At 36.0% G+C, this 27,318-nt stretch overlaps 1 protein-coding gene and 2 long non-coding RNA genes across 7 annotated transcripts; 2 read left to right on the forward strand and 1 right to left on the reverse strand.

Moving 5' to 3' along the window:
* Positions 1 to 294: 294 nt before the first annotated feature.
* On the reverse strand, positions 295 to 6,436 carry LOC117783948. The gene is made up of 3 exons (XR_004617387.1): positions 6,089 to 6,436; positions 1,339 to 1,379; positions 295 to 428 (listed from the first exon to the last, which is right to left on the reverse strand). It is a non-coding gene; the product is annotated as an uncharacterized LOC117783948 (long non-coding RNA).
* Positions 384 to 2,285, forward strand: LOC117783947. Of its 2 annotated transcripts, none has more exons than XR_004617386.1 (3): positions 384 to 491; positions 582 to 753; positions 2,210 to 2,285. It is a non-coding gene; the product is annotated as an uncharacterized LOC117783947 (long non-coding RNA). The 2 variants fall into 2 exon arrangements; XR_004617385.1 differs by lacking the exon at positions 2,210 to 2,285 and adding an exon at positions 1,377 to 1,389.
* On the forward strand, positions 3,722 to 27,067 carry LOC117783934. Of its 4 annotated transcripts, none has more exons than XM_034621505.1 (15): positions 3,722 to 4,134; positions 11,944 to 13,821; positions 17,780 to 17,945; positions 18,221 to 18,459; positions 18,527 to 18,690; positions 18,810 to 18,946; positions 18,994 to 19,146; positions 20,697 to 20,792; positions 23,887 to 24,036; positions 24,094 to 24,170; positions 24,560 to 24,871; positions 25,035 to 25,129; positions 25,186 to 25,274; positions 25,339 to 25,655; positions 25,744 to 27,067. In XM_034621505.1, the coding sequence occupies exons 1-15, from the start codon at positions 4,064 to 4,066 to the stop codon at positions 25,877 to 25,879; spliced, it is 4,080 nt and encodes a 1,359-aa protein (XP_034477396.1). In that variant the 5' UTR covers positions 3,722 to 4,063; the 3' UTR covers positions 25,880 to 27,067. The 4 variants fall into 4 exon arrangements, with proteins under 4 accessions (XP_034477396.1, XP_034477397.1, XP_034477398.1 ...); XM_034621506.1 differs by having other exon boundaries at positions 19,009 to 19,146; XM_034621507.1 differs by lacking the exon at positions 20,697 to 20,792.
* The last annotated feature ends 251 nt before the right edge of the window (positions 27,068 to 27,318 follow it).

Raw genomic sequence — 27,318 nt, forward strand, 5'->3', positions numbered from 1 at the left:
TATAAATTTAAAAACGGTTATAAAATGTATTAGCGAAGGATTCTACCATTAGTGACAAATCATATCTTTGTTAAAGCAATGTCTTTGAAATCAATGCTTCAAATTAATTAATGGATTATTTTACATAAAAAAATATTTATTTATAGTTCACATATCTAAAGAAATTTGATGTTAATACAGCTACTTGAGACCATACACATTTTTCAGGCCACCACTGTGGACAGTAGGTTCAGTACATGTGCACTTTCACTGCCTGCGCTCTCGTTTTCGTTGTCGTTGTCGTTTTCATTGTGTTGTGCTTTTAGTTTGGTGACTTTGCGTTGCTTTTGCATTCGCGGTGGCACTTTGCCTGTGTCCTTATCGATTTTCAGCGAAATTTCACAGGCTCACGGCGCACGTCAGTGCCATGCGAAGATTCACTTGTCGCGCTGAGTTCGTTCGTGTCGTGTTCGCACAGCACAGCAGCGAGTAACAGTAACCAGAATCGTTATGTAAAGAGATTTCAATAGAAAGTACATAGTATAAGTGAGCGCTGCTGTGAGCATAAATATATTACTAAATTCATAATTAATAAAAATCAGCATTTGTGATAACACACAACACATCGCGACAAATTACTAAACTATTCGATTATTGCATTAAATACTTGCAAAGAGAAAACGAAAATCGAAAAATTAAGGAAAAGGAAACACGCTGCCAATTGTGCCGTAACACGGGACATTGAAAAGAAAGAAAGAAAAAAAGAAAATCCAGGTAGCAGGAGACGACAAAAGCGAGGGCGCAAGCGAAGACGAACGAAAATGTAATAGAGGTCAAAAGAAGCATTGATTTAACGTGCACTTTCTTCTGTTCCGTTTTCCTAACGTCTTTTTTTCGGTTGCAGTGTATGTGTGTTTGTGTGAGTGTGTGTCCGTTTAGGCCAATTGTGTTGCGTAAAGAATTTGTTATAAACTTGTTATAAGCGCTTGAAGTTCCATTTAACACACATAAACGCACACGCACCCATACATACACACAGTGGTGGCGCCCATAAATTATATACGCACATACAGTTAGTCCAGAAAGATTTAATTACAAAATTAATCTGCACTTAAGCTAATTTCAATGAAAAGTTTATCTCTTTTTTTTTTAATTATTCTAGAACCACAGCCTAGAATTATAAAAATGGAATTGAAATGAATTTCAAAATAAATATATTTTATTTTTGCAGGAGAAAATATGTCAGTTTTTGATATTGTCAAAACACTTTCTTGACTAACTGTATGTATGTGTATATGTATATGTGAGTGTGTGCGTTTCGTTGTGCTGTGTGCTAAATATTGATGACGAACTACTTACGTATACGTAATTTCGCACAATTCACAAAACTACCACAGCAGCTGAAAGGAAGAAAAAAAAAGACCAAGCATAATTACATAATCAAATAGAAGGACTCGCAAAAAACAAACAGAAGAGAAAATAATTAAAAAAAAACAATATCAAACGGCAAAACAAAAACGCAACAACAACAAATACAGAAACGAAAAGCAAACTATAAAAGAAAACCAACGTCAAGTGCAGCATTATTTAATCAACGTTCCAGAAACGCCCGAAACTCCCGAGAAAAAGAGAAAGATATCCAAATAATACCAAAAAACTAAAACCAATGTACCTGCAACAAAGAAATTGAGCAAATTATAAAACACACAGACACGTACAGACAAACACACACTAAAGCGCAGCATCAACTAAAGATAATTAACCAAATTTAGCAAGAACAAATTACTTTTAAAAATATACAAGAACAATATATAACACCCTCGCTATATATAAATATAAAAATACAAAAGTGCTATAACAAAACTATATACAAAATACAATACATCATATATATAGAGACGTTATATACCGAAATACATACATACTTATATAGACATATATGCTAATTATATAAAAAAATAAACCGTTGTATATGTAGTTGCCGTTATGCAAATTGTTCAACACTGGATGAATTAACTGATAACTAGAGCTAGAGCTAAAGGAAACCTCGTAGTTTGTAGGACAAGCGTCTTTTTCATGTAGCGAAATCAAATTAACCGTAACATTAAACGCACTTAACGACTAACAAAACTACCAAGTAGTTGCCTCTCTCTCTATATACATATATACATATATATTATATACAAATTGCTTAGAATAAAACTAAATATATGGATTTATTTTTATAAAGCCGCAACGAACTTTAACTACAACTCGACCTAGGCCTAAATTATAAATATATAAAAAAAAAAACAAACAAACGAAAATAAAACAGATAAGACCCGAAGGAGAGTAGAAAGGAAATAATGCAGCAATAAAAGAAGAAATTGTGCTACTTCTAGGGCTCAGTTAGAGATATATACATATATATAAGAAAATTTACCTGCGTTGGGTTTCTTACGTTGCGCGCCTTGACGTAACTCCGACACACGGCACAAGGCCACGCCCCGGCATCCCGGCACCAGCTACGGCTCGACCTCCGGACCACAACAGCTACGTATAAATGTATAAGTAACGGTAACACCATAACGCCTTAACTTGACTCACAACTTTCCACAAGACCGCAAAATTCGTTGCGTTCATTAAACTTTCACGACCACGAGACCAAAGATTAAATTGGAGGAATTGGAGGAGAAGGAACTCAAAGTAAAAACTAGAAAGAGACAACCGAAAATTGAAACCAAAACGAATTCATAGCATACTTTTGCGTTGGCCTGGATATAAGCAAAAGTAACTTTATTATAGCTGTTCTTTGTGATATTCTAAACATATAATAATAATAATACTAATAATAAACGATCGTGACATAACGTATCCGTAACATACTCTGTGTGCTCCCCGCCTGCTGCCCACCATCCTTCAGTTCGCCCGCCCCGCCTATCATCGCCACCAAAACTCCACCTAATTATTAAATCGAGAAACATACAAACTATATACTCGTAATAACGCCCCCTAGATAATAATACGACGTCTATAACCCAAAGTACAAAGGAACACGAAAGCAAACAAAAAGAGTATTTACATTGTATATGTATGTATTTATGTATGCATACAGAATATGTATGAAAAGAGCCTAAATAATAATAGCAACATATGGTATTACTATATATATTTACTCAGTAGTCAACATATGAGTTAAACATAACCTGCAAAATCAACTTTAGCGAGCGCCCAACAAAACCCTAAAAACCAAATTAAAATAAATACAAAACTAAACCAAAATCAAAATCAAAACCAAAACTCAACCAACTCATAAGCAATACAACTAGTGCTGTTAACTATTTTAGAGACTACATTTTAAACATTCAACCCTACGTTACTTAACACCTCTAACTATAACCCACCAACAAAACGCACACACACACACCCAATCTCAGTGAAAAGTGAAACGATATAATGGTAAAAGTGTAAAACTGTAAAACAATAAAACTGTAAAAAATCAAAAGGAAAAACCAACTTACCCACTACCTACTACTCAGCATGCGGCCGATGTGAGTGAGATAGCTATAGCTATAGAGAAGTTAGCTAAGCAACAACGAAAAGCAATTATTTTGTTTATGTGTCCGTATATGTCGTGTACTTGCACTTGTATTAGTTAATGCCAAAAATCGAAACGGAAGTTGCACCCACACCCACTGACTGAAGCAGAGCAAGAAGAAAAGAAAGAGAGAGAAAGAGAGAAAGCTAGAGAAAGAGAGAGATAGAGCAATTTATATACATACACGAAAAACAAAACACACACACATTCACACACGCTCTCGATTAGCATATACGATGATAAGTCCCAGATTTGCGCCAGGCGTTACGAGGTCTGCTCTATGCCAATAACAACAACAACAACAACAGCATAAAAATTCAACAGCAGCCGAAGCAGAAAAAGAAGAAGCAGCAGCTCAGTATATTCCTCTGTGTGTGAGTGTGTGTGTGGGTGAGTGTGGGAGAAGGAGAAGAAGGTGGAGCAACGATAAACGGTAACTGGCGGCGAAAGTCCAATTTCACCGTTTCCATGTGGAGGAACTGCTGAGGGGGTGGTGACCATAAAAAAATGCACGTTAAACACACACAGCGACGTGTCAGCGGTCCTGGAGCATTTGGAACATTTACCAACGACCAACGGTATGCAATTATTTTGAATTGTCTAGTGTCTTGATAACTAATTAACATTGTTGTTCATTTAACGTATGATTGTTACGTCCTTAATTACGTTACATTGCGTTACGTTACATGATGTTACGTAGCGTATAATATGTACGAGTATAAGTTTTGTGTACAGTCATGAACATATAAATAGCACATATGATATACTTAAAACCCCTGTGTTTATTGAATTAAAAGTCAAATTTCTGAAAATAAGAGAAGAGTGGAACTTAATACATAGACAATCTCATTAGCTAAATATTAATTGAATTAAAATTGTAATATAAGAAATAAAAACAAAAATTCAATTGAAAAATTATTAGTTTGGAAATATGCTGCACATTTTCAAAATTATGCTCATTACCCACACAAAATATATGTAGGACTTTTGGCATTGTTTTTAATGTGTATTTAAAGTCTTCGTTACCTAACTGATAGAAATAGATATTAATGTTATATTAAAAAATATCTCCCAATTAAAACGTACCTGAAATATTAAAAACATGATTAAGAAACAAATTTGTGGTGCCATTTATATGTCCATGACTGTACATGTGCATGTCTCTATGTTTGTGTGTCTGGGTGTGTGTGTGTAGGTGTGTTTGGATGTTTCAATGTGTACGTTGAGCATTGGGATAAACGACAAGAAATCCCAACATTTCATTAAATATTTAAAAAAGTGTGACCATAAATAATTGAGTAGACTTGAAACATCCTGAAACACCTTGTGAAACACTCACACTCACACTCACACACACAGACATAGACATGCACATGTACGTCAACATTTTAAAATATTTACATGAATGTGTTTCCGTTTCAGTTTTCCATTTTCGTTTCGTTTCAATTTCAGCATTCCCATTCTCTTGTGTTTGTTTGCTGAGTTTGTTTGTTCGTTTGTTTGTTTGTGCTTTAGTTCAACTGTTGTTATTGATTGTTGTTGTTGTTGTTACTGTTGTTGCTTAACTTTGTGTGTATGTGTGTTGCGATTTGCGAATTAACTTGGACAACTTTCTTTCGGTGCAGCCAATACATATGTATGTATGTATGGATGTACTATATAGTGCCTGTGTGAATGTTTGTGTGTGTATGTGTTCTTATTTTCTCCATTATGCTTATTTCCTTTGGCTTGAGAGCACATTGTAACTGATTTCCGTTCATCCAATCCATTGAATGCTCTCACAGCACAGTGCTTGGAGCGTATTGGGGGCAAAGTTCAGAGCAGTAGAGGGCGGAAGACAGGACTGGGCAGTTCAGTACAGGGCGTGGCAGTCATCCGTCACTCAGTCAATGCAATTACGAAACTAGATTAAAAGCCAAGCGGCCAACAATGGCGTCGGCAAAGCAAGTCGAAAATAGCAACAACAACAGCAACAATGGCCAACAGCAACACCAACAATGTTAAAAAAAAAAGAAAAAAATAGTGTCAAAGTACGTTGAGTGCACTTGTACTTGTAGTGTGCAGAAAGCGTTGCATACACACAGGCGCCATTCAATTACTTGTTTGTATGTGTTTTGTAAGTGCGTGTTAGAGTGTGCGTGTGTGTGTGTGTGCTTGTGCTGGTGTATGTAATCCATGTACATGTCCGACGACAACATCAATGCAGCAACGGAAGCTTTAGCTTTTACTTCAATGATTAAACCACTGACCGAATTTCGGCATTCTATGTGCATATACATACATTTGCATCTGTATTTGTGTCTCTCATGTGTCTGTGTTGTCGTTATTGTTGTTGCTTGCACATAGCTTACAAACACACAGACACCCACACACACCCACCCACACACTCACAAGCACACAAAGAAAAATGAAATAGATAGACCCATTTTGTTGGGCTTTTTGTGTGTGGAAATCTCGATATTTCCAATTGAACTAGTTAGAGATTTTTGTTGTATGCTGTTGACATCAGCACAACATAGTAAGTATACTTACATGCATATATAAAATCACAATTCTTAACGTCTGCTCGTATGTGTGTTGGCCACTTTGTTGTCGGATTCCACATTGTTCAAAATGTCAGGAATTATGATAACTGGAATCCGGCTAATCAACTTAGTAGTACTTTTAGTTTATTTCCATTTCGTTTCATTACAATGCTAATTTCGTTTCATTTCGGTTCGTTTCAAGTAAAAATTTGTACATTTCAATTTATGTTTGTCATTGTTGTTGTTGTTTTTACAGAATACTTGCTTAAAAGTACAAAAGTTGAAATGAACCAAACTTAAAAAAAAAAAAACAATCAAAATAAAATATATAAAACAGAAGCGCAATCGAAACAAGTTTTGTCAAAAACAAACAAGAAACAAAGTGAAATCGTAATCGAAATCGAAAACCAAAGAATCAGCGTGAAACATGCATTAAAAAACGATTGAATTTCATATAAAGTATTTCGCTGTGGAAGCTAATTTTGCGTACTACTGACATCATCAGTGAAGGTACTGACATTTTGAAATAGCCACTTTCTGCCTCTACCTTTCAACTACTACTACTACTAAAAATACTACTATTATTACTACTAAATCTACTACTAATAATACTACTACTACTACTAATGTACTTGCTAAAAAACGTCCCACAACACTTTTAATGCTATTAGCTTGCTCTCTACCTCTTCCCTCATTGCAAGCTACTTTAAAATACTTGATAATCAAAAAATGCAAAACATTTCTCTTTAAAATTAACTAATTATTCAATTCATAGTTGTATGACGCACTCTGCTATCCTCTTCCCATGTATCTTCTTAGTCTGTACATTATTATTTGCATTAATATTTCAATAATCGTGTTCCTATGCCAATACAAATGCCAATGAACCTCGTAATACCTCAAACTTTTAAATTCATTGCTTTTATCAAACAATTGCTCGTTTTTAAGCTTGCTTTGCCTTCCGCTCCTCGCCCTGTCTCCTGGAGTCTGTTCCAGCGATAAATATATATATTAGATCTCTATATTTCACAGTAATTTAATTTTAAGATCAATGACATTAATTATGAATTGGCATGTCGCTTGAATATATGATGTTAATTCATTTAATTTCAGCTCAATTGCAAATATACATAAATATATTTTGTGTGTTGTCCAAAATATGTCAAATTCGTTCTCACAATTAATGTCCAGTTCTGTCAAAAATAACTGATGATTCTCTTCAAAGAACTATTTATAGTATACCTATTGTAAAGCTAGTTGCTGACCTTCAGCAAAATAACCAAAAATTTCCATTAATTACTCGTATCTCAAAAATAATTTGACAATAGTTAATTTAACTGTAGCTCGTCGACTGATTGATCCTTTGTGTGCTATAAAACCGGTTTCATCTAATTAAATAACTATATGTACCGAGTATTATGTGATACGTAAGGCATCTCTATGGTAAATATAGCTGGCAGCCAATTAAATTATCAATTATCAAAATTGCGTTGATTCGAATCGACTTTCAATTAGAGACAGAGACAGAGATTGTCACATTGTAAATATTTGTACATGTAAAACATGAAAATTGAGTGGCATGTTTAGCTTTGATTTCATTTACTTAATTTGTTTGCTCCATATCAATTTCCATTACAATTTTCATTTACATACGTGATGTACATATATAGAATATATATTTATTTTCGAAATTCTTTCACATTTCATTGTATTGCAATTATCAAATCAATTTGCACAATTGTTTAAAAATAGACGCGGAATGTTGCACAATTTTTTCTCTGCAAAATGTGGCAAAGTTCAAGACCTACATAATTAATAATAGACTTATGAATATATTTGCTAAAATTAGAGCAATTGGTTTGCGGATTCTTCGTAAAATTCATGCCCGAAACTGGGCTACTGTATAGCTATGCGAGGGCAGTCAGTGAAGTAAGCGATATGCTAAATTAAACAATAATAATATTTATTTTATAGGTGTAAATTATATATTTATGTTAATAGTAATTTTCATTAGGGAATATTATTATAGTTTTCCAGTTTTTTTTTTATTATTGATCTAAATTAAAAAATACAAATAAAGGCATTTAATCAAAAATGTATTAAAAGAATGCGATTTGTTAGGATGAAGAAATAGTAATAACTATAATTCAGATCAATGTCAACTGTATTAGAGGTGTAAACTAGATATTTCTCTGGATACCTTGGCTTTGTTCTTAAAATTATATAATAAAAGAAACATCAGAATATATTTGTTATAAAATATATAATAGCTAGTCACATAACTAATCGAATATTTATAACTATGAAAACAGACATTACTTAACTGTGCATCTCCGGTTATTCTTATACTACCCTCGTACAGAAGGCACATGTGGATGCCGCCTTGGGGTTGCACATGCCGCTGTAAAATTGATATAATTTCGATAAACGAAATGGAATGCAACCGCAGCAGCGACCAGTCGCAATTACGCTTCTCGAATTTACGCTTAATGCCTTCAATTGGCTTTTGAATTAATAATTGAGTCGTATCGTATTTAAAAAGGGGGGGGGGGCTCACTGTGACGCAAGAGTCCGACGGAGACCTGACAGACTCCCTCGCCACCCCTCCTCACTCCACCCCAATGGCCCTGACCACAATCAACACAACCAACAGCAAAAGACAAAATCCGATTGCCCCGAGGATGCAGGCACGTGCTCAAATGTGAAGGGCTCCCACTCGAGAAGTGTCTCCAATGCGCCAAAGTTGACATTGGAGCAGGCCACACTCAATACAGTTATCTGACTAAGATGCGACGGAATGGACCGTAGACGGCTGTTGGCCCTGCCACTTGGTCTGCTCTTGATCCGGATGCGGCTTTAGAATGCCGCAGGCCCAAAAGCCTAACAATTTTATTTGTCCGCAACACTTGAGATACGAAATTCGAGTACTCAAAGCCCAAATGAAAAAAAAACATAATAAAATTGGTAATAAAAAATTCGAATGAAAAACAAGAAAGAAATGTGACTTTCGGCTCGCCGAAGATTTGGTACTCTTTCATAGCTCAATATAACATTTTCGACTGATTGTTCCTATTTCAGCTATATGATAAAGTAGTCCTAGTGTTGCCATACCCTTAGGTATGACCCACTAAACAATGTGTTAGATATATTTAAAGAAAAGCAAGATAGTTTTTCTTACTAAAGGTGAATTTTCGACCGATCGTTTATCGATATGATATAGTATTTAAAATTATTTTGATCAACATATATAAAACAACAACAAATAAATATTTTGTGCAATTGGTGGAGATATCTTGAAATGTAATGAAGTTTTTCTTATTAAAAATGTATTTTCGATTGATCGTTTCTATGGCAGCTATATAGCTTTAAAACTGAGAGGCTAGGAGGACAAAAGGACAGAGTACCTGTCCCGCCTCCTTAAATGCGTTACAAAGTTTGTGACAAAAGTATAATACCCTATGCCAGGGAACGATAAAAAAACCTGAACTAGCGATGCTTTCGCTTTGATTTCAGGTTGACTTGAAAGCGGATTAGTGCAGCATAACTGTGAATGTATCTGTATCTGTATCTGTCGCTGTATCTGTATCTTTGAAGGGCTTTCGTGCGCCAAAATACAAATGCATAGTCATTTTGCTAATGCACATTACGTGCGCAAATATTTGCCATTTCTGGCAAACTGTTTGCACAAACTCAAACACAAATTCAAATACGAGTTCAAATTCAAATTCAGATAATTGCATTTGCTGCCTAGTGGATGGTAAATAGTGAATTGTGAATGCTGCCCTGTTGCATGGCGTGAGCACTTAATTGAGTGAAATTGATTTTAGTTTGCTCAGCGGTTCGATTTTAGCACTCAAATTGCACACACACACACACACACACACACACACACAGTTAATAAAATATTTGCATTTGTTGACACTTTTTCTATAAAAGAAATAAAATTAAAAACAAAAAAAAAAATTGTGTCCGTTTCGTTTGCGTGCCAAACGAGTTGAGATTGCGACTGAAGCAGAATCCGTGGGCAGCTCCACTGCCATCACTGGCACCACTGACACCACCAGCTATAATTTGTATACAAATACGTATACACATACATGTGCATAGATATGAATTTGAAGCGTTAACAATTGTTGTGCACGCACACTGATATCACAAAAAATGTACTTATTAGAGGAGCATTTGAATTGTTCTTTCTTTTGTTCGAATGTTTAGAAATATGCACATTATAAATATGTATGTACATTAGATACATACATACATATTTGTACATTCTTTTTTAACAATACGTGTAGCAACCTCACGTTTCATTGCGCTCCTTTGTCCAGTGTGCACAGTGAGCTCGGCTCAATTTGCATGGTCCACGATTTGCCCTTGAAAATGTAACGGTGCATAACGATAAAATATGCAAATTTATTAAGGCTCCACCAACCATTCGACCTTAAAGTTTGCCATTTGCATAACAATATACAATGAATTACCAGTTCATAGTCGAGGATTATGATAGGAAATTTCTTCATAAACTACTTGAATATTTGTATAAAAGAGAATAGTGGCTTTAAATTTATAGAAGGTAAGCTTTAAAGAATACAAATTTATCGAATATAATAAAAAAGAAGTGAGGTGAAGAAATTTAAGCAACTTTTTAAGTAAGAATACTTATAAAACGCAATTATTCCATTCGATTAACGAAAATAATTCAAATAAAATCAAGTGAAAGATCTATAAAAACTATTTAAATTGGAACATTCTTTTTTCCTAATAATACACACATTGATTTTCGAAAACAACGGAAGATTAGATTTTAAATTACAATTGAGCTGTTGTAAAATGTACTGTTTATCTTCTATTAAAAGATCAAAGTAACAGTATAGATACAACATTCTGTACCATAATATTTTTTTTTTGCTTTACCTAATATGTACAATCGGTTTTTTCAGTTTCATTCCGTTTTGTTCCGTCACTTAAAGTATGGTACACAAACAAAGTATAATTTGTATGACACAGGGGGCATGTCTAACAAATTAATGTGCGACGCAATCTGTTGCGGTTCTTATCTTATCAGTTTGCTTTTAGGAAAATTTGATTTAGAGCACTTCCGTTCAAATATAGCTTGGGGAAGAGGTCTGGGGTTGTGTTAGATTTGGAGCAGGGGAGGGAAATATTGGGAAGCATAGCTATATATCTCAGATATTTGCACAATGTGCAGTCAACGTTTTGTACATACTTAGTTTGTAGCTGTATTTCAATAACTATCTCTATCTGTAGCTGTATCTCTGTATCTCTAACTGTATCTGTAGCTAAATGCCATGCGTGTTTCTATACATTAATTTAGTTCAATTTTTCGCGCGATCAAAAGCAGATGAGCATGTCGGCTGCTCTTGACTGTTTCATTGTATATATACATATATATATTGCTATAAATACGATTACTTGTGTATGAATTGTATCATATATGTACAGATGTATATATACTTATACCCAGCACTTATGATGAACTCACATTGAGCCACATTCAGTCTCAAGCCTCTCTCTTTCCCACTCACAAGCTCGGAGAACTCATACAGTTGCACAATCAATATTTATAATTAACAAGTTCTTTTGTTTATTTGTTTGTCTCAGCGTATTTGCCACACACCGTTTCCTGCTCACTTTAGCGTAGCCTCTGTCCACTTTATACCCCATAGCCATTGCCATTCCCATTTCCATTTCCATTCCCATTCCTTTACCCATTTCCAACCCGATCCGCTGCACATATTTTGCCAATTTCAACTAGATAAATTTGTGTGTTTGCCGGCAACTATTGCCATTCATTCTGTATCATTTACCCGGTTCTCATTCTTGTCTCTGTGCCTCTTGTAGCGCTAGCCGAGACAACTTGTACCCCGACGATCAGCAGCAACATCAGCAGCAGCAGCAGCAGCAACATCAGCAGCAGCAGCAACATCAACAACGACACTCGCATTCGCAACAACATTTGGGGCGACAGTCTCTGATCAGCCTCAGCTACGCACAGGCGGGAACTCCGCACTCCGCCTCAGCTGGCTCGGCTGGGCCAATTCCCATACACTCGCACTCCTCCTCAGTGCGCAATAGTCCCAGTCCCAGTCCAGCGGCTGATCAGCATAGTTGCAGCAGCGGCAGTGGTCGACGAACGGATCGCGAACGTGATCGTGACAGAGATCGCGACAGAGATCGGGAACGGGAACGGGAACGAGAGCGAGATCACGAGGCTGAGGCGTACGGCGACGGTGACAGCGTCTCGCTGCTGAGGGGCGATGAGCCAAGGGGACAGCGGCAACGCAGCAGCAGTCGTTTATCGAGCGGCATCTCAAAGCAGAACTCCTGTGACAGTCGCAGTGGGTTGCGGTTACTCGATAGCCATAGTCCAGTCAGTTGTGGGGCGCAGAGTGTGAGCAGCACTGGAGGACACTCCGCACTCTACGATGCCTGTCACGAGTATACGCGCAGCTTGAGTGCAGCACCAGGTGCATCCGAGGATCCGGCGACGACGATCGGTTCAGCATCCGCTGCAGCAGCTGGCGGTCTACTTAAAAGCCATTACAGTGAACAACAGCTATCGGAGCCGCATTTTACCAATCTCAACCTCAATCTGAACAGCGACTACGACACGGGCAGTGATAAGCAACAGTTGGTGAATCAAACGTACATCTTCAAGTGCATTGCCAACAGTCCGTCGTTTCTGCGCACCAACAAGATCAAGGAGCAGTCCAAGAAGCTGCGCAACTTGTCGCTGAAAACGCGCACGGCCAAGAAGAAGGGCCAAATCATTTCCAAGTCGAACGCTGTGTCGGACAATTCGCTGCATCCAGGTGACAAGTATCTGAACTTGTACCTCGTGGAAAAGAAGCATTCGTTGCAGCCACAACAAGTTGTATCCACGTCCAACCCAGTGACGGCATCTGTTTCAGCACCCGGCTGCTCATCCTCAACCTCATCTTCGGCACGTCAACAGCAGCTGCCGGCTTTATCGGCAGTTGCCGCCCGACAGCAGCAGTTGCTGCTCAACGGATCGCTGAAGAGCACGAAGACGAAGACATTTCCGGCGTATCGGGCGTCGGTGCGCAGTGAGAGTGACGACAAGGAGTATCGGGGGGGCAGCAACACCATACCGACAACGGGCAAAAGTCCGCCGGTGCCGCACTCGCTGGCGGCCAAGATCAGCGGCAAGAACTGCAACAATTTGCTGCACAACGCCGGCAACAAGCTAAGCGTGAGCAGCAATTCGTGCCACAAGCTACATGCCCACAGTCACGGACAAGGACACGCCGCCTACACACAACATCTGGCATCATCGCCCAAGAGCTCCGTCTCCAGCAACGGCCATCTGAACAAATATTGCCTCACGGATCTCACACGCCGCAAGGCCGAGTTCAATCGCCAGCTAAGTGCGCCCACGGATTACACCCATCACTCGTCCAGCAACGGATCACAGCAGGGCTCCGAGGCGGCCAATGAGGCTGTGGGAGAGTCAACGATCACAGTAGCCAGTGCTGGTGTCCTGGGACACGGTCAAGGACACGGACACGGACACGCACACGCACACGTTCACGGATTCGGCGGTGCTGGCCAAGCATCGACAGCGCCCCCAACACTTAAATCGTTGCAACTTCATAACTTTGGTGTACATCATCCGCCAGCAAGGCCAACGTCCACATCGTGCACCAACAGCTTCAACCGACGTCACATACGCAGGCACAAGAGCAAGCTCGGCGAGCGGTAAGTCTCCTTTAAATAACCTCACTTTAGGTACATTTGTAAATCTTTACAAATTCCAAATTCGTTGTCTCTAGCTCTTATAGGCTCTAAGATTTGGCTATTAATACAAAAATACATTGAAAACTCAATTTTCGCGGGACCAATTTTTAAGTATTTTAAGTCTAAAACTATTTTGACGGTTTATCAAGTTGATTAAATCGATTTTTACGAAAAGTAGACAGCTCACTCGAGTTTGTTTATCGTAGTTAGTTTGCAGAATTAACTTCAATCCCTTAACTATTGATGAGCGACCGTAATAAATGATCTAAAAAAGTCCAAAGTTTAAAGCAGGCATTAAAACGTTACCAAAACTTAAGATTTGTAATTCAAGTATTCATTTTGAAAAACTCGAGTCAAAGTTTGGATTTACGTCACTGTAGAGACTCGGCAGACTCGGAAACTGATCAAAATAAAAACTTAAACTTTTGACAAACATAAAAATCCCGTTGTACTTTTAAGTACAGGGTCTTAAAACATCGATATATCGGACATAGTTGCTGGATGTTTTGGGCTTGCAATGCTTAAATTAATTTATAGGAAAAATATCCGTCAGTTAAATAAATATTTTACGACAGCATTCATTGTTTCAGTTTAATTTAGATCGAGCGAACTTAATTATCAACAATTAAGAACTTAGTTCCTTATCATTCTATGCGGATTTAAGTTTTTGCTAAGAAGCATAATCGTCTTACAATTCCTAAGGGTGTTGAAGCTGCAAAAATAATTTTTGTTTTATTTGCTTAGATTGTTTTTTTTTTTAAATATTAATAACAAATTTAAATATAATGAAAGGAAAAAAAATCAAGCCAACATCGATGTTACAAGAATTTACGTACGCCGACATAAATGGTAGAACCCAAATTTAAATCTCTACCTTACCTGACTTTACAATTCTTATCACTATCATTAACCAGTTACCAGTCGAAATTCTCCCTTGTGAATTACGCATGCAAAGCGTTTACGTCGTCGTCGTCGTCGTCTTCGTTCTTGTTGTTGGGGACTTTTTACCGGTTTTTGTTAGCCGCTTATCGAGCCACATTTGCATAATGCCATCGGCATCGCCAGCCAGCGTCTGAGTCTGAGTTGAGTCTGGGACTTACTCTGGTCAGGGAATGGCCGCGTAATGAGCTTCTAACCCGCGATCAGTCAACTTCATATGTGCGTCAAGATTTTTCAATAATAAAACGGCTTACAGGATCGATTAAACGAAAAATCGATTAAATAAAAAGCAAACTGTGAATCCGAAAATGAGAAGGATCTATCGTTTGATCGATTGCTGAAGATATTAAGCCGAAAAACGGATCGATAGATTAATAGATCACTTGATCGACAGTTGCTCTCTCTGAACAGTGGTGCAGTGACCGTGAAAATGGTTTGGGAAACGTGTTGATTGTGTTCTTGACGCGGAAAACTCCCGGCATTCTCATAAAAGTTTCGCTTCCCCAGTGACTAAGTCGCGCCAGTTTTTTTTTTTTTATAACAAATCTATAATTGATTGCACTAGATTGTTACTTGAGGTAACAGCGTCTCACCTCAGTTCCGTTTCGTTCCGTCTCTTCAATATCGTGTTCTCGGAGCCGTTGTCGGTGTTGTTAGCCTCTCTCTACCCGGTAGACCCGTTAGACCAATTCATTTACATAAAATCTAGAGGTAATTTTCGCTGATAGTTTTTGTGTGCTTTTATTGGCGTCAATTTTTGAAGAATAGCAACAAATTATAGTCTGTGTATAATTTGCGACGCTGCTCGTCGCAAAATCAATTAAAAAGCAACGCAACACAACACAACAAATATTGTTTTATTTATTTATTGTGCAACAGCATCGCGAGTTCCTCAGAACAGGTTATCAAGTCGCCTCGGCAACAGCTTCAACAACGCAGAGTAAAGTCTAAATTAACTTACAAAAAAAAAAAAAAAAAAAATAATAGCAGACCCTCACAAAAAAACATAAAATAAAATAAACGAAATAATAATAATAAAATCACACAATAAACAGCTGAAGAGAAATCAACAACAATAAGTACAGCTATTGCCTGAGTTGAGTTTTGAGTGTCGATTTGATCAATTATTTAATTACGCGCCAAATTCCCTTTTCGGTATCGCTTGAGCTCGATCGCCAACTCGATCGCGATCTTGCCCCGGGTTTATATCGATTGTCGCAAATTGAAAGTCGAGGTAACAAACAAACGAACATAACTGTAAACTAATCAACAAGCAAACAAAACAAACCGACCGACTGGAGGACGCTCACAACACACACGACACAGTCACACGACACACGACACACGAAGACGACGATGACAATAACAATATTCGGAAACGTTTTCGGACTCTGCTTGGCATTCGGAGTGTTTGCCGGCGTTCGTTGGACGCGCATTTCGATAGGCGCCGCTAGTTGCGCTCGGTTAGCGCGCTTGTAATAACTTGCAAAAGATAAATTACGGTCTACTCAAATATATGGAGTACTCGCAGAGTCGGAACTTGGTGCTTGAAGTAATAAACATATACACGTATATACCATGCATAACAAACACGACTGACGATAACATTAAGTTACGGTCGTCAAAACTGAGAAAAACAGCTGTCTGAACACGTTTCAAGTTTCAACTGGAAAATTATATACAAACCACAATTAAAAGCGCAATCAAAACCGAAACCAAAACTTAAATTGTTTTGTTCAGCAAGAACATAACTCTGCATATACATTGTTATTCGATAAGCAGCGCTGCTATATACGTGTGTGTGTGTGCGTGCTCTATATATAAATATATGTATATTATGTATATATATCGACAGTCATCGATCGTGATAACTATGTAAAATGCCAAGCTCTCCCTTGTGGTTTTTGCCCGCTCAGCGATTTCTGTAGTGATTTTCCACATATTTCATTTCCCAATTACAAAGAAATTAATAATAGAAAAAAAAAAAACAAAATTGTAGTAAATTCATTAGTCTAATGCGAGTGAAGATTAAATTAAATCAGCTTCATCAGGCTTAATTAAAACGAAACTTTCCTATTTACAAATAACTACACTCAATTCAGTGTGAAGAGAACAGTGTGTAGAGTGCAACACAACTGTGAGCAGATTAACAAAATAAATTCAAATCAAATCAAATGAAATAAAATAAATGTATTAAAATAAATAATAATAATAATACCAAGTACACGTACAAAAAGAAAGAAACAACAAACACTGTAGTGCTTTACCAAACAATAGGCATCCCATCAGAGCAAACCAGAGTAAAGCTGAGATCAGAGATCAGAGCACACACACCACGCGATTTCGTGTGCCAATAGGGCAACATTTCCGCAACGACCAGAGTCGTTGTTGTTGTTGTTGTAGATAGCGTTGTCGTCGCCGGAGAAGACCTTGACAGTCACCGAACGCAAGGTGAGATCTGGATACAGTTCGGATCAAGTGCGTGTGCATCAATTAAACAACAGAATGAATGAAAAATACCCGACATAAAACATAAACATACTTTCACTTGTGGATAGCCTTATACATATTTATGTATAGAAGTGTATTTACAGTTGGTTAACTAATTGCTTTAATAAAATACGAAATTCAGATATTTATTCGTATACCCTGTGATATTAACAATTATAAGACGGAGAATTCTCTATACCTCCTCTGATTGTGTATTTTTCCGACTTTAATATATCGGTAACAAACCGAACAATACAATCCTGTAAGTTTCTTTAAGATATGAACATGAATAAAAGATAATTCGTGCAATAATGAAAATTTGTCCAATATGAAATGATGTTTTCTACCAGTGTATCATATTTTGAAGTGCGCTTGAATGTGTTAATTTTGATTTTGTTAGAACAATTACTTGGCAAACTGTAAATCGATTATAAGATTATCTTCACGATTATGAAATGACGTTGTTTAAATAAATTTGTTAATATTTCAGTTTGCTGAACGGCGATAGCGAGGAATCAGTACGCTGTTCATATTGCTCCGTATTGAATGTGAATGAGAACGACTTGCGGATTTCATTTGAAAACACCTGCACCGACTCGCTGGTCACCGCTTTTGATGATGAGGCACTGCTAATATGCGACCAAGGAACCGAAATGGCAAGAGCAAAGGTTTTATTATTACTTGTAGAACAGGGACTCCACAAATCATACAATTATCCACACTCCATAAAACAACGATCTGAAACATCATATCTACAAACTCACTCACTAGTCATATAGTAACAATTACCATCAATATAGGGCACTCATTACACGGTATTCGAGTAAAAGGCAGTAAACTCAGACTTAATTATCGAGGCAGCTGTCGCAGCTGTGAATCAGAGTAAACTAAAAGTTGTATGGTGTTTTCTTTCCATTTATCCATTCTACAGGTACACTTTGATGATGTGTCGTTGTACGGCACTCCGAAAGAGGAGCCAATGCCCAACATACCGATAATCTCGGAAAAAGTCTCGGCGAATTTCCTAAAAAGTCAATTGCAATCATGGTTCCAGCCGACAGACAATCGTCTGGCCATGAAATTATTTGGCAGCCGCAAGGCTTTGGTCAAAGAGCGCATACGTCAGAAAACTTCCGGACATTGGGTCATACACCCGTGCAGTTCATTCAGGTTAGTGCGTAATATAATAATCTCTTACATCTCTTTTAATATATATATTTTCGTGTTTTATTGACAGGTTTTACTGGGACCTTTGCATGCTTTTATTATTAGTAGCAAATCTTATTATCCTGCCAGTCGCAATATCATTCTTCAACGATGATCTGAGCACACGATGGATTGCCTTCAACTGCCTAAGTGATACTATTTTTTTAATAGATATTGTAGTCAATTTTAGAACAGGTAATGTACAGTCAACTTTACGTTGCAATGTTAAGTGGAATATCTCGAAACAATTTACAAAAATAATTGTTTTCTATTTTCTAATCTATTTAACAATCCAATTTGTTTTGCAATTACAGGAATTATGCAACAAGACAACGCTGAACAAGTAATATTGGATCCAAAGCTTATAGCTAAACACTATTTAAGAACCTGGTTTTTTCTCGATTTGATTTCGTCGATACCATTAGATTATATATTTTTAATTTTCAATCAAGTAAGTTATTTGTAGATAAAGAAACAGTACGCAACATTTTGATTAAGATTATGAAATTGCAGGATTTTTCTGATTCTTTTCAAATCTTGCATGCTGGACGCGCTTTGCGCATCCTTCGTCTAGCTAAATTACTTTCCTTAGTTCGACTGCTGCGTCTGTCCCGCCTTGTGCGCTACGTATCGCAATGGGAGGAGGTCTATGTAAGTACACGGTTCAAATTTGTCAACACTTTACATTTTTCTTTGCATTACTTATAAATATATACATACTATTGAATATGTATATATTTTGATTATTTTGTTCACTTTTAATAATGTTTAAATATATATATATATATATACTTAATATTTGATATTAAATTTCGATTCCAATTTCGTCCATTGCTCAGTTTAGTTATCGGTTAAATTAACAATTTTTCTTTATATCGAATCCGTTATAATTTTGCTACAAAATTTTTTACCTTAAGATCGACGTATAATCATTGCAGCAATACATTCTACACAAAAGTCAAAAGAGCCTAGGTCTGGGTTTAGGCTTAGTACAGTCAGTTAACAGTGGTCAGAGTTGTCTATATAGTTCAAAGTGCTCACTCTTCTCTCATACATATCGAAAGTTAACAAAAACTCTATATATATATTCTATATAGTTTATTGGCGCGCAAAATGTTCAAACTACATATAAAAAATTTCAGTTGTTATACGGATCTTATACTCTGTATCTTTGATTTCACTCTTTACGTTGTGTTATGATTTTTGTTATTCTTGATTATACTACCTATACTTATATGTACTATATGTACCGATATATGCGTCCAATTTTTCCCGTAATGCTGTACAATAAGCCCAACCAGTTTTGTAAATGTTCCATAAAGTAATTTGTACTTTTCCGCCAAATATTTGTTTTCAACTTGTGTTGCATTGGATTGCGTTGCGCCTCCAAGCCCTAGCCCACGTCCATGTTCACGTCCAACTCCTATAATGCCTATCAAGCTGGCCACAACAAGATCAAACATTAATCTATTAATACAACATCATCTCATACACAAATTTCAACTCGCTCGCGATTCGTTCCTAATATTCTATATACTCGTACATTATTCACAATATCGCGATTGCTTCGCTTGAACCTTCGCTCTATCGCGGCGGGGCGGGGGGAGTAAGTGATCTTTTTCATTTGCTTTCTTTCACATATATTCTGTTGGTCGATTCTTTGTTTCAAGTTACTTTAAAAGATATGTTTTCTTATGGAATTTCATGTTCTTTTGTTATTGATTTCTTGCTGTCTTTTGATGCACTCCAAAAGGTAAAAATTTTCATTGCACTATGTACAAAATTCTTTGGAGTCTTTTTCCTAAGCTGAAGTACCACAACTGAGAAACATTTCAAACATTTTCAAGTGTTGATAAATGCTTTTTCTCCACAACAACAACTACAATTACAAAAAACACTTTCTTGCGCAACGTCACCCAAAATATTACAAAAATTGAAATTAAAAATAAAAAGTATAACAGAAACCTCAATTTGGACTCTGTTTTTTGTTTATTTATTTTTGAAAACAAATCAAATATGTATAATACTTATAAATTTGGATGACATTAACGCCACGCATACTAAAAATAAACCCAACAATTTGCTTATCGAAATCAGACTAAGAAACAAAACAAAAACAAACAACAAAATATTTAAGTTAACATCAAACAACTTAGAAATGATGAGGGCCTAAAATACCTGTGTATATATATGGTTTTTAGATTCTGCAGAATCTACAGAAAAAAAGTGCTGATCGCAGAGGGAGATTGCATAAAAAAGACAAAGATGGCTTGACAAAAAGCAACCTAATTCTCAAGGTAACAACCAAACAAACAAAAACATCTTTAAAATTATTAAGAATTATAAACAAAACAAAAAAAAATCAACACTATCTTAAAAAAAAAAAAACAACAAATTCAATATTATATAAACAAAAACAAAAAGCCTTGATTGATTGACATTATAATTATATATTATTGGTGGAACATAACTCACATTTGAGATATGATTTAACCAAAATTGAGTTTTAGTGCATATTTCGTTCGTTCGTTCGTTCGATTGTTCGATTGTTCGTTGATCATGTTTGCTTGATTTTAATGTTCGTTCGTACATTCTGTAAATTTTCTAAGACTGCCTTTTTATATACATATTGATTGATTGATATACATACATATGTTCTTGATTTGACGCATATTTGAAAAATTATAACATATAATAAAAAAAAATCATGTATGTATCCGTACTTCGGTCAAATCGAAGCTTGTTTTTATGCACTTCACTAGGTGTGGGTTATATTTAGTTAGATAGAACTGATTCCAAATCTATACCATATAATTATATTCAATCTATGTCCGATTTCTTTTCAAAACGAAACTGTTAGAAGAACGTTTCATGCATGAGCATGTCTAGATTCAGTTAACTAATTAGCCCAAGATTAGTTTTAGATTTAGCTCTAGTCCTTTTGCTCACTTTCGTTTTTACTCTAAACTATTTGTAAGTAAAGTATATTATCGTATTTATAAACCCTGTTTCGTGAATTGCATCAAGACGAAATTACTTAGGTAACAATGTAAAAAGTCAAAACAAACGCGATTCCGAATGCGAATGACAAACAACAACACATGTACATGTTAAATATAATAACGACAGTTCTTATATAGTTTTTGCAATGCTTTTTGCTTTAACACTTGGCAATACGATTACGAATAATACAAAAAAAAAACACATCAATGATATGGTCTGCCAGTAAAATACATACTCGTAAAATAGCGCCCCATATTGTAGTCAATTGATGAATTGTATATATCGCAGCAACAACAACAACTACAGCTACAACTACAACTACAACTACAACAACAACTCTCTACACATATTCACCTCCCCCTCAATCTCTCTGTCTCTGTCTCGCTCTCATGTCTAAATGCCAAATGCCAATATCAAAGATTGCGACTGCGAATTGTTTGAACGTTGCTTTTGCGTAAGCTTTTTGGCCAAAATGCTGCACCTATTCAGTTCACAATACACTGTCATCAACAACAGCCACAACAACAACATTAGCAATTGGCAATGTTGCTAATTGAAATGTGGTGAACAACGAACATGAGCACGAACACCGTACAACACAATTGAAAGTTTTGTATAGCATACTTTAATGGGCAAATGCTAAAATCGCTTACAACTTGCCGCATCTGCCACATTCAACAATTTAATAAATATATAAATATACTTGCTTCTGTCACAACAACAACAACAAATACACGTTTGATTGATATCGTAATCAATGCTTTTGCTTTTGTTTTTGGCGCCATTTTATGCTGCGCGCTTTATTGCTCCTATTCTACTCTACGCTACTCTACTCTACTCTACGCTACTCTACTCTACTCTACGCTACTGTATTCTACTATCCACTACTTAGTACAAATGTAAATCTAACTAATATAACTCTGCTACTGTTTCCAATTAAATACTTTTATATTTTTGTTTGTGTGTAATTTTGTTGATTTGCGTACTTTTTGTTTTTGATTTGTTTTTATGGTTATGGGTTTATCTTTCGTTATCTTTGGTCTTCTTCTGTTCTTTGGTTCTCTTCTTCTGTTGTACAAAAGATTTCAGCCAAGATTCGCGTGACACTTTTCGTAAGTCTGTGTAATTAAAGGCCAAGAATCCGTGCACCAATCGACGAGCTGTATTGAAGATTGCAACTTGTCTAGGCAATTTCTCGTATTTTATACTAGTTCACGAACACGCATAAACATACAAAAACAATAATAACAAACCCCAAAAAAATACTTGTAAACTTGAATGCAACAATTTTACTCAACCTACTCGTACTTCTTGTTCTCTCTTTCTCTCCATTATGATTTCACTTTTTCGTTTCCGTTTCGTTACGTTTGTTGGTTTGTTTTTAACATTCTGTACAGAAAACGTAGCACTAACAACTGAGAATTGAACAAAAAAAAAAAAAAAAATACAAAAAAAAAAAAACAAACAAAATGCTTTTCTTTGTAAAATATTTTGGAATACTTGAATTTGAACGTTTGAACGGCTTAGTGAGCATATTTAAATATGTATATTTATCATACTTCCATACATGCTAAGTATTACTTATTTTGAAATTGAGCAAAAGTTAAGATGAGCACTTGTACCATAATAGCAGCTGATTTGCACAAAAAACAAAACAAAAAAAAAAAAACAATGTAGAAACTGGTTTGATTGATTGCTCTCAGGTTGTACTACACTGTTGTATTGCCTAACACTAGACTCACTTACAATTACAATTACTTTTGTTATTATATAAGTACTATATTTTGTATACTATCAAATTCTATATTGATTGATAGCAATATTTTCTCTGCATTTTTAGAGCCAGCTAAATTGTGTCGGGGCAACAAACTGCCAGCTTATACTTAAACCAACTTTTTTTGAAGCGTTGCATACTAATTGGCTTAATTGAAGTAGTATAAACTGCCAGCTGTTGCTTAGTACATAAAATTCTCAAATTATTACTATTATTTTTAAAACTTTTCTTTTGATTTTGTTTTTGGCTGTGGTTTGGTTTCACTTTTTGGTTGCTTCGTTTTGGAAAATTTGGCGCAATTATTTGTACGTATTTTTGTATGATGTGATCAACGGATCACCTGGAAGCCAAAATCCAAAAATCAAACAGTTACAAATTTTAATAAAATCGATTTTGGTTTCCCTTCTCGTTAAATTGATATATTTTGGTTTGTCGTATTTTAAATGTGAAACTCACAATTGTAAGACACTTACACACACTTTCACACACAAAAACAAACATACACACATAGACACACACACACACACACACACACATACAAACACACACATGTATAGACAGTGGGGTGCTGGCCATTCGTTGATGTGCACTCTTATTGATAACTCTGGTTGCAGTTCCTCAATATGGCCTCGGTGTTCATGAGGATCTTCAATTTGATTTGCATGATGCTCTTGATCGGACACTGGAGCGGTTGTCTGCAGTTCTTAGTGCCAATGTTACAGGGTTTTCCATCAAATTCCTGGGTATCCATCAACGAATTACAGGTAAACTTCAAGATCTTACAATTAAACCAATATTAATATTAATTTAATATCTTTCAGGAATCATATTGGCTGGAACAGTATTCATGGGCATTGTTTAAAGCCATGTCGCATATGCTGTGCATAGGTTATGGCAGGTAAAGTTAACAAATCTTAAAAAAAAAAAAAAAAGAATTACATAAATTTTGCACCTTTTTATATTTAACTATACATAATTGTATTTTCGGTTGATTTTTAAATAGTGGATTGTTAATAAAAATGAATTGTCTCTAATTAAATTTTAAAAAAAAGTTTCGAATCTTTTATAATAAATAATTTCATAATCCTTAGTAAAAATAAAAATGATTTGGTAAAAGTTTTAAATATTTTAAACAAAATTGGAAATCGAATCGCCTATACAATTTATGAGGCTTACAGCTTCTAATTTAATATTGTTTTTAATTTTAAATTCAAAAATGTATAATATCAGTAAAACTTATAGAGCTAAAATATTGAATAATACTTCATAATTTCTAATTTTTTTTAGATTTCCACCACAGTCACTGACGGACATGTGGCTGACGATGCTATCGATGATATCGGGCGCCACATGTTATGCATTGTTCCTTGGTCATGCGACCAATCTAATACAGAGCTTGGACTCCAGCAGGCGGCAATATCGCGAGAAGGTCAAACAGGTGGAGGAGTATATGGCCTATCGCAAATTGCCGCGTGATATGCGGCAACGCATTACGGAATATTTCGAACATCGGTACCAGGGTAAATTCTTCGATGAAGAGTTGATACTTGGCGAGTTGAGCGAGAAATTGCGCGAGGATGTCATCAACTACAATTGCAGGTGGGCGATCCTTAAGCAGCAGCAAAACAGCATCAGTTTTTGCATCTGTAGAAATTGCATCATCAGGCTGAGTGTTTAACCAACAATCACACAAATCACATAATTTAACACATTGTTTATTCCATATCTATTACTATTTATAATGTGTGAATTCTTTTCGCAGGTCCCTCGTGGCGTCAGTGCCTTTTTTTGCTAATGCCGATTCGAATTTTGTTTCTGACGTAGTTACCAAACTGAAATACGAAGTTTTCCAACCAGGTATCGACATCAAAACCCAAGCAAAAACTAAGCTCTAAGTCGCACTTTATTTTTAGGTGATATTATCATAAAGGAGGGCACGATCGGTACAAAGATGTACTTCATACAGGAGGGCGTTGTGGACATTGTCATGGCCAACGGCGAGGTAAGTCAACACATGTCTTATCACATTTACCGGGTATCTTATTTGGTATGTTTCAATTCACAAGGTTGCCACCTCATTATCGGATGGATCTTACTTCGGTGAGATCTGTTTGCTGACCAATGCGCGTCGTGTGGCCAGCGTGCGATCTGAAACCTATTGCAATCTATTCTCGTTGAGCGTGGATCATTTCAATTGCGTTCTCGACCAGTATCCGTTGATGCGTAAAACAATGGAAACTGTGGCTGCAGAACGTCTTAATAAGATCGGCAAAAATCCAAATATAATGCAACAAAAGGATGAACAATTAAGCAATCCAGAATCAAATACAATTACGGCAGTGGTCAATGCATTGGCCGCCGAGGCCGACGACTGCAAAGATGAGTAAGTTGTGAATATAACTTAAAATTAATATTTTCCATATTTTTTAAAAGTACATTAAATTAAAATGTAACTCTGCTTTATTTTGTAGTGACATGGATCTCAAAGAGAATTTACTGCATGGGTCAGAGTCGAGCATTACTGAGCCGGTGCAAACGATTCGCGAGGGTCTCCCGAGGCCCAGAAGCGGAGAGTTTCGCGCTTTATTCGAGGGCAACACTCCATGACACTGAGGCATCATCAACACTCCTCTCGGCATCATGCATCGAGCAACCATCTGAGTAGCGGTTTATAACCCAATAAAAAAACAAAAACAGAATAATAACAAGCAACAAAAGCAAATACAACAAATAGTAATACACACTCATACATTACAAAAGCAACGCAGACACAGTTACACACACACACACTCACACACACACTTGCGTATATAATAATTAGTTAAAAAATAGAAAATGAAGAATACCTTTAAAGAAAAAAAAAACCTACACTAAAATGATGAATCAATTTACGGTAGTCTACATACAAGTATATATGCAATTGCGATTTAGTAGAAAATGACAACAAACAAAAGCAAAAACGAAAAAATGAGATAGAAAACGTATTACACAACAATGTCCTCAATAATTATTCATAATTTCAGCTCCGCTAACTGTGATGAACTTTAATATAAGAATCGAAAAAAAAAAAATTAAAAAACCGAAAAAAAAGATGAGTACATAAATAACTTATACGATAAAATTCAGCAGTCAGTTAAAGCAGTCACACAGATATCACACAGCCATAGGGAAACCACACACACTGACAGACTTACACTCACAGACAAACACACACGCACACACACATACATGCATACATATATAAGTAGTAAATCTACATGTAAGTTTTATGCCCACGATATTGTAACGATAACGAAGTGAATAGACTTTTGAATTGCTACCTAGGTGTTAGTCCTATGGACCTACTACTACTAACAGTACCGCATACCTACACACACACACTCAGACAAGTGAAAACTAAAACACATACACACAGACACCTGTAGTTAAACATTTAAAAACGTGCATAAACTTATGATATAATAAAAAGTGTTACGTTATGCATTCCAAAAACCAAAAAAAAAGGAAAACTTAATGCGCGTAGCTTTTATGTACTCGTGTGCAACCAAGAATTATGTATTATTGCGATTATATAGCATATTTAAATACGCATTGCAAAGATGAAATCAACACTCAGCAATATGACAACAACAAGATGAACAACCACAATATTATTAAACAAAAAATGAAGATAAAAACAAAACAAAAATGAAGTAAATTTAACGAAATGCATTAGTAGTTGAACTATTAGTTTTTCACTCACTTACACACATATACACACATCCAAACACAACGTAGTAGAACAGCCTCAAAAAACAAATAAGAAACAACCTCAACAACAAAAAAAAAAAAAAACAACATACACTGACTATATACACACAACATACATACATACTTACAACATATACATAAAAGAAAATGAAAACACACATTAATAGATAATGTTGTCTTTTATAGGGAATTGTTATAACGACTTAGTTTGAATAATGTACGAGTATTTATTGCAAATTATATTTTTAATTCATCATTCTGTTTTCAACAATACTATTTAGTTGCGAGCGAGATCT

This window comes from Drosophila innubila (genome assembly GCF_004354385.1).
Source record: "Drosophila innubila isolate TH190305 chromosome 2R unlocalized genomic scaffold, UK_Dinn_1.0 1_C_2R, whole genome shotgun sequence".
Lineage (NCBI taxonomy): Eukaryota > Metazoa > Arthropoda > Insecta > Diptera > Drosophilidae > Drosophila > Drosophila innubila.

Coding starts and splice junctions, on each gene's coding strand:
- LOC117783934 (XM_034621505.1), top strand. CDS start 4,064: ATGCACGTTAAACACACACAGCGACGTGTCAGCGGTCCTGGAGCATTT. Junction 17,946..18,220: donor GCGACCAAGGAACCGAAATG/GCAAGAGCAAAG, acceptor TCCATTCTACAG/GTACACTTTGATGATGTGTC. Junction 25,656..25,743: donor GCCGACGACTGCAAAGATGA/GTAAGTTGTGAA, acceptor TTTATTTTGTAG/TGACATGGATCTCAAAGAGA.